The 7,995-nt window shown below is 49.3% G+C and overlaps 1 protein-coding gene across 4 annotated transcripts in view; it reads left to right on the plus strand.

The window, feature by feature from the left end:
• NTRK3 (neurotrophic receptor tyrosine kinase 3) overlaps positions 1-7,995 on the plus strand; it is a 202,864-nt gene that overhangs the window by 30,443 nt on the left and 164,426 nt on the right. For all 4 annotated transcript variants that reach the window (XM_053988106.1, XM_053988107.1, XM_053988109.1 and 1 more), the window contains exons 2-3: positions 2,224-2,298; positions 3,716-3,787. In XM_053988106.1, the coding sequence (XP_053844081.1) occupies positions 2,224-2,298; positions 3,716-3,787 (147 nt within the window). The remainder of the gene's footprint in view (positions 1-2,223; positions 2,299-3,715; positions 3,788-7,995) is intronic.

Consider the following 7,995-nt stretch of genomic DNA (forward strand, 5'->3'; position numbering starts at 1 on the left):
AAATAGTGAACTAAAGTATATCTGGCTCAGGAAGCTCTTGGGCTTTGTTTGGGAGGTTGGAACACAATACAGGTTGTGGAACTGTGTTTACAGTCTGGTGTTATGTCACTGGGGGGGAGCTGGGGATGCCATGGGGAGACCCCAAGACCCCCATGCACCAGTGCTGAGTCATAGGAAATTCACGCCTGGGCATATCACTGGGAACAAGCTCAGGTCTTTTTCTGTCTCTTCTAGAATGCTGCCCACATGGCTTTGAGTGTCAGGTCAAAAATAACCCTGACTTTTTTAGCAAACACAATCAATAAAACAAGAGCCAATCTGGCCACCACCTCCTTCCCAGCTGTGGTTGCTCCATAACTCCTGGCTTGGGGCTGTTCCATCCCTCCCTGAAGGTCATTGCTTGGATGCTGTAGCTGCAGCTTGCCCTGGTGGTGTAAACCAAGATCATCTCATTCCTCCTTCCCACGTCCTTTCTCTTGGAGGAGCCTCATTTTGCTATGTAGGAGCTGCAGATAGGAAATGTTTTCAACCTTTATTTCTGGCCTTGCTCAGTCCTGCAATCTCGTGGCCCAGGGCCTGAGCTGGCAGCCCTGCCTTGATTCCAGAGTTTCACGGAGCTCTTGGATCTCCTGACTGACTCCTCCCAGCCTGTGTTTTGTTCTGGAAATGTTCGCAGGGGCCGTAGACAATGGCAGGGAACACAAAGTGGCTGTAATGATGTCCTGTTTCTCATTCTGTCTGGGACACAGGCGATCTGAGCTGATGAGCAGGGCACTGGGGATGAGCTGTGACTTACCCTGTCATGCAGCAGCACGTGGGAGCTTGTGCTGTGTCCTTAGCATAACCCCTCTGGGCATGCAGACAAATTGTGGAACATGTGGAAAGCAGAGGTGACTCTTGTGGGTCTCTCCTTTCTAGGATCTGCATGGTGAGAGCAGAGAAATATACGGAGACTTAGTCCAGGCTTTGTGTTTTACTTTTTTGGAGATGGATGTAATTTGGCACCTACTTGGTGTGGCTCAAGTAGGTCCATGTATTTCCCTTGTGCTAATTCACCTGCTCTTGTGCAAGCACAAGGCATAGCAAATGCTGGAGGAGGAATGTGTGGCCCCTGTGACTGCTCTATAAGTGGTCTAAGGTCCCTCTTCTGCTTGCTCACCATGTGGGGTCCTGCAACCTTCTTGCCTAGAATCGCAGGACAGTTCTCAGTGTTTTCTCATCACCCCAACCCTTCACCACTTGGAGATGTTTCCCCTCTCCAGAGTCAAGTCCAAAGCCAACTATTGCATCAAGGCAGATGTGAGCTTGGGTGCACATGTTCAGAGACTTCAAAGTTGGGTTTCTTTCACGTATTGTCTGAAGGGACCTGCCAGATATTTTCTTCCCTCTCAGTTGGCTTTTAGAGAGGACTACCTCCACCTGCTTCTCAGAAAAGACCCTCTTGAAAATGTTTGTGTTTCTGGTGGGAGGGTGTCTGAGTTTAATCTGGGAGAAAGCCAGAACTGGTGGAAAACTGCCCGGGAGATGAGGATTGAACTCCTTTCACACCACACAGCATTGCAGCCTCTTAGCAGAGGCCTGTGGCTGCACCCAGGCAGCCACACTGCTGCCAGCATCACTCCTGTGCTGCCGATAACAGGGGACCCTGTTCTCTGGGGCTGCTGATCTGTCACCTTCCCCCGCCTCTAATATTTACTGAAAATGATCCTGCGGTGACAGATCTATTTCTGTTTTTGTTCTCTGTAACATACCTGCCAGACTGCCCCAGGCGACTGAGGAATTTGTAATAAAGGCAATGTTTCCAAACTAAGCTTGGTGCTCTTCTGCCAGCAGCGCTTCCAGCCAGCAAAGACTCGGACCCTGTGTATCAACCCCAGTTAGAGACTGGATAAATATATGATTTTTTTCATTTAGGCCCTAAGTTTTTGTTGAGAGGTTTTATTTGCTTTCACTCTTTTTGCACGACCGATTTCAATCGTGTCTTTGTTCACTGATGTGTGCAGTGAGGGGCAATGACTTGGGCAAGGATATTCAATGGCTTGGTTGCATGTTCTGTGCTTGAAACTGTGGGTAAACCCATGATATTCGACTTTTCCAAAAGGTTGGGAAAACAGAATGGGGCTGGGTGGTAGGGTACAACATCCTCCCCTTTTGTGCTGTCCCTGGCATGGGCCAGCAACCATCTGGTTGTGCCACAGCTGAGCCTTTCCTTCTTCTCCACAGACACATAGAGAACTGGAAGAACTTACAGACACTGAACGCCGTTGACATGGAGCTGTACACGGGACTCCAGAGGCTGTGAGTATGTCCTGTGCATCGGGGAGGGGAATGGGCCTGGGCAGCCCCTTCCTTCCAGCAGAGCCATGGCTTCCTTCCCTCTGCAGCCTCCATGCTGCCAGTTTAAGCTGCTGAATCTACTGTGTTTTGCTATGGGAGTCCACAAAACGGAGATGAAATGCTTTTTGGTCTTGGCTGGGTCTGTGAGGAGGAGGATTGCTAGCTCCTGACAGCTCTGTCAACACACATCAGCCCTGACCTCTCCTCTCCCCTGCTGTTCTGGTTCTGGGCTTGTGTGTTGCTCTGACTCATTCCAGCCCCACAATGTAAAATTCCAGCTGTCTCCACCAATCCTTCATTGCTGGGTTGTTGGTCCTCATTTAGTGCAGTTACCATTGTGGTGTTGCTGTGCAATAAGGGAATTGCATCTCCCTGCACAGCTCTCCGAGCGTGGAGAGAGGTCAGTTCTGTGCGTCATGGAGGGGAAACTGAGGTCCATGGGATTGAGGGGATTTTGCATAAGCTTGGGAAACCTGGCCAAGCAAGGATGCCACCCAGTCTCTTAATTCCCCCTCCTGCATCCTCTGGATCTGTGAGCACCCTGGATGCTGCGTGTGTGAGATGCAGAGTGTTGCTCAGGGCTAATCAGAGACTCTAATAATGTGTTTCACTGGGAGCTTTACATGAAGTACAGCTCCCATGTGGGCTGGAGGAGCTGTATGGGGCTGAGCAGTCACTAACCAAATTCCAGCAAGCTGTACTTTTAACACACAAAACCCTTGTAAGCAGGCTGGCTGTTGCTCTCACCTCATGTAACAAAGCAGCAGAGACAGCAGATATTTACAGAATTACAGAACATGCTGAGCTGGAAGGGATCTACAAAGATCATCAAGTTCAACTCCTGGCCCTGCACAGGGTCATCCCCAATACTCACACCATGTGTTTGAGAATATTGACACATCCTGATAGAGCTTTTCCAAAGTAAGCTGTGAAAAGGATTATCCTACCTTCAAGATCCAGAATTCCCTATGGAAAATACCCTTCTTTATCAGAGCTGCAAGCAGCAGGGTTTCCTCTTGGGTATGAAGATGGGAGATGACTTTGCTGTGGTTAGGTTTGATGTGCAGTGCTGCTTGTGGAAATGGAGGGAGAGCAGAGGAGCAGGAGATGGCCTGTGCTACCCCAGCAAGCCTTGGTGGATGTGGAAGCAGAGCCTCACCCAGCAGCCACTCTGTGCTAAGCCTGTGCCGTGGTACCACGCCAGATGGAGATGAAAAGCCAGAATTCCTCTTTGCTCGTGGCTGCCCAGGGACAGATGTTCCTCCTGGGAATGGTGTGGGTGGAGTCACGGGCTCCCGGCACACCTGGTGTGCTGGGCAGGGCTTTAGAGCAATTGTCTGCCTTGACTCCATTGCTGCCCTTGTGCATCTCTCCGCAGGACAATCAGGAACTCAGGACTACGAAACATCCAGCCACGAGCCTTTGCCAAGAACCCCCACCTGCACTATATGTAAGTGCCCATGGCTCCTGTCCCCTTTTGCCTCTTCTCCCTATGGAAATGTGGTTCCCAAGGCGGATCCCCAAAGTTCCTGTGGGGGACAGCAAGGAGAGGGAAGGGGAATGCTGATGGGGAAAGAGAGGCAGAGGTGGGAAAGGGCAGGGGATGGAAAAGCAAACTGCACAGGGAAGTGGAATGGGCTGCAGTGCAGGATGGGGAGAGCTCCTGCTGGGAAGCTGAGGGGTTTGTGTTCCTAATAACTGCCCTGGCTTTGATGGCCGCTCTGACAAGCGCTGCATCGTTACCAGCCCGGTGGCTGCTGCGCATTTCCCTTTCTGCGGAGTTTGGGGACAGCTGCCCGCCCCTGCGCACAGCCAGAGCCTGCCCTGCTCATTACTTTTTAACCAAAGGCTGCTTTTCTGACACAAATCCTGGGGTATGGAGCTGCCGGCTCTGCTGCTAATTACTGACTTCTTAAACTGGTGTCTGCAGGGGCCGTGGAGTAGGGATGTTTTGTGCCGGAGAGGCTGGAGCCCTGTTATCCTGGGACATCGCACAGGTGTCCAGCTGCTGGGGCATTGTTAGCTAGAGAGTGGTGTCACAGGGAATTTCCACACCCTTGAGCCCGAGTGCACCGGTTTCTTTCCTAGATATGTATTTACTTTTCCCAAGGTGATAAAGCAAAGCCGGAATTTCAGGCCACTGTGCAAGGTGCTCCGTGGGCTTGAATTATTTTGTCCAAGTGACTGTGTCCAAGATCAAAGCCCTTTCTGCTCCGCTGTAGATAGGAAAGGTGAAAAGGGTTTGGTGAGAGGCCCTGGCCTTGGGCACCAGCTGATGGGCTGAATGGGAGTGTTTATCCCTGCTTTTTGGAAAGCAGTGCTAGTGGCTTCTTCAGTGAAAAAGTGCATTCATTTGAGTGTGTGGGTGCATTGGGCCATCGATACAGACTTGTTCCTGGGGCAAGGAGATGGAAGCGACCTGCAGAGCATTTGTCTTTTGATGTCGGCTCAGAGATGATGTGAACTGAAAAACCCCAAAAGCTTCCTTTTTGGAGAACCATTTACAGTTGCTAAGTGACAGTAAAGTACTTACTAAATAGAAGATCTGCAGTACCAAAGGACATGAATAGTTGAGTGCATTGTGAACATGAACTGAGCCTTTTTGAGCTTAAAGAATTGCATATTTTCATAATAAACCCTCGTTAATGCTGACCACTGGGATATTCCTTATTTCTGCTCTTTGTTGTTTTGATTTGTAGCATTTGTTTTGTGTTTTCTGTAGTTTGTTCCTAGGAAGCAGTTCTCTCTGAACCACTCTCAATTGATTTTTTTTTTTTTTTGACGGTTGTTTGTCAATTGTGCAGTTGCTGTTTATGTATCTAGCAGATAAAATGAATAACATTTGATTCCTGATGAAATTAGTTTGGATGTCGTAGGAGTTTAGAAGGCCATGTATGCTAGCTTTGAGGCTGAATGTGCCATTAATGTGTACACAGGCAATTGTTGCTGCTTTTCCCCAAAGTGTTTGTTTTTGTCTTTTGGAATTACTTTTGTGAGTGGAAAAAACCCCACATCCATCTTCTGTCAAGAGTTAGGATTGGTACGTGGTGATGAAATATGTGTTTGTTTACTGCTTGGGCCCTGTAAGATTGATCATGTTCTTAACATCTTTCTTTCCTTGCCTTTTGGAGCTCGAGGCAAGTAAGTATATTATTTACTTGGTGTTTGCCAGTGGGTTTTGATGCTGTTCCTGGGGCTTGGCAGTGTGGATGTTCCCCGTGAGGGATGCTGGACAGTTGAGGACAGATCTCAGGGTCTGGGTGTCGAGGTGACCCCGAGAGTGTAAGAGTCCTTGTTTTGCAGCCAAAGAAGAAGTCGGAATGCGTAGGGTCAGCTTCTCAAGGTTGTTTATTTTCTCTTATTTATAACATTCTTTCTCTGACCTGCTGAGCTCTGTCTAGCAAGTTGGCCATGGCATTCTGTGTGCCCTCTGAGGTGGTGTTTACATTTTATACCAAAAACTACGCGTACTATCTTTACAATAATGTGCCGGTATCTATCATTTATGTTGGACAGTGTATCTCTACCTTAAACCAATAGAAAAGTCACCATCACACCAAGACATGGAGGACAAGACGAAGGAGAAGAAGGTCAGGACATGCCCAAATCCCTCCATCTTGTACCCTTGAAACCCATTCTAAAAAGCCCCAAAAATTCTACTTTTCCACCCTGTGTTAATTCAACTATCGCACTACTCAAACCCTTGTGGCTTGTAATTCCTCATACAAAGTTGGCAGTTTTTTCCACGGGCTAAAATCGAAGCCACAGTTTTCGACTTCATGCCAAGGTCTCCGAGCCCCCTGCCAGGGTCTAGAGACAGCCAGGGCAGCCAGAGGGATGTCCTGGACTCCCACAGAGGGAGACCTGGGCTTGCAGGGCTGGTGGCTCCCTGCTGCTTCCCAAAGGCTCTCAGACCATGCCTTTGATGCTTCCTTGCAGCCAGGGTGGCTCTTGAGGCTCTGCACAGCCTGGCAGGTGCCTGGTGCCACCTGGGATCCCCTCCACGGCCTCAGCACTCTGCCAGCACATCAAGGTGCCTCCTTGGCTGCTCTGCCTCCCTGGGAGCTCAGCTCAAAGGCCTGACATTTTCTGCAACCTCTGCATGTAGGAGCCAGGGATAAAAGGATTAATGGAAATGCCACTCTGCTGTAAGTTTTGGGCTGCTGTAGCCAGGTGCAGCAGTGGATGGGAGTGAAGGATACTGTCCCAGTCCTCTTGTGGTGGGGCTGAGTGCAGGGCTGGGACCATGGGGTGGTGCTTAGGGCTTGTTGAGTTACTGCTACATATTTTTGCTGCCACTGTGGTTTTCTTTCTCCTTTGGTTGCTGATGGAGCTGAGTCAATAAGGTGACAAATGTGTCTAATAAATGACAGGGTGGCTTCACTGCCAGGGAGGGTTGGCACAGGGTGGTGGGGGCCCTAGGCTGGACCTTTGCAGGGCGTTATAAGCTGGGTCTGAGCAGTTTTTTTCACTTGAAGCTCACGTACAAGTTCTGAGGTCTCATAAGCTTATTTCCACCCCCCACACGCCACCCTTCCCATCCTGGGTTAAATCAAAACTTCCTGCTGAACTGAGTTTTTTCCCAGTGCCTTTCATCAAGGTTTCCTCCTCTCAGATGGGCCAGATAGCTCTGCCTTCTCCCAGTAACATCTATTTCTGGCCCTTCCTCTGTGCACGCGCTTGTCTTCAGACCCCAGCTGTGCAATCACAAGCAGATCACTTATCCCAGCTCTAATTGCAGGAGCTCAGGTTTGTGAGGGTTTGGGTGAAGCTTGGCTTGGTTTTTTCCCCCCTTCCCATGAAGGGGATTTTAGACACTCAGCTGCTCAAGTGGTGGACCTCAGGGTGCTCCAAAGTGCAGCCTGGCAGGGTCATGCCTGTCCTTTTAAGGTTTGAAATTAGCTGTATTAAGTGCAAGGGGCTTGAGGCTGCTAAAATCAGTGGAGGAGCAGTGGGTGACTGGGAGCCAGAGATGTGAATCTAGAAATAGCTTTGGTTTCCTCTCCCTTCTCCTTGAACGAGGACAATTAGGGCTCCATGGCCTGTCTGATCATTGGTGATGTGAAGCCCAGCACTGCTGCAGAGACAATCCAAAATATACCGGTGGGTTTTGCAGCATGGATCTACCTCTTCTACTGGTGGTTGGGCTGAGACAGTTCAGTCCTTCCAAAACAAATACTGGCTGGGTGCTAAATAGGGGTGGATGTGTGTCTGATCTAAGCTGGATCTCTTCCAGTGGAGATCATCTCACTGGGAGAATTTGCATTGGTAGGTTCCTGGTCCAATTTCTGTGCATATTTGACAGCCCTTTGGCTATTACAGGGATGGTCCTGGGCAATCTCATGCACTGGATGTGAAGACCAACAGGTCTAGGCTGTGCAAGACTGAGCCTTTGTAGCCAAGGTTTCTGGGTGTTAGTGTTAGCAGGTGATGCAGCTGAGCAGAGGAAATGTTTGTGTTGACAGAAAACCTCAGTCTTTGGCTTGAGGCTGTACAAGAAAACTCTAGGATGGTATGGTTTCTAAATTTGAGAAATAGAAACCATCTGAATACATATTTACTGTGTTGCTGTGTTTAGCACAGCTTAGTGAGGAAAGAGCCTTGCATGCTCTCACTCTCTCTGTCCTCCTAATGACACTGGAAACCTCTGGCCAATTT

Source organism: Vidua macroura, chromosome 12, assembly GCF_024509145.1.
Source record: "Vidua macroura isolate BioBank_ID:100142 chromosome 12, ASM2450914v1, whole genome shotgun sequence".
Classification (NCBI taxonomy): Eukaryota; Metazoa; Chordata; class Aves; order Passeriformes; family Viduidae; genus Vidua; species Vidua macroura.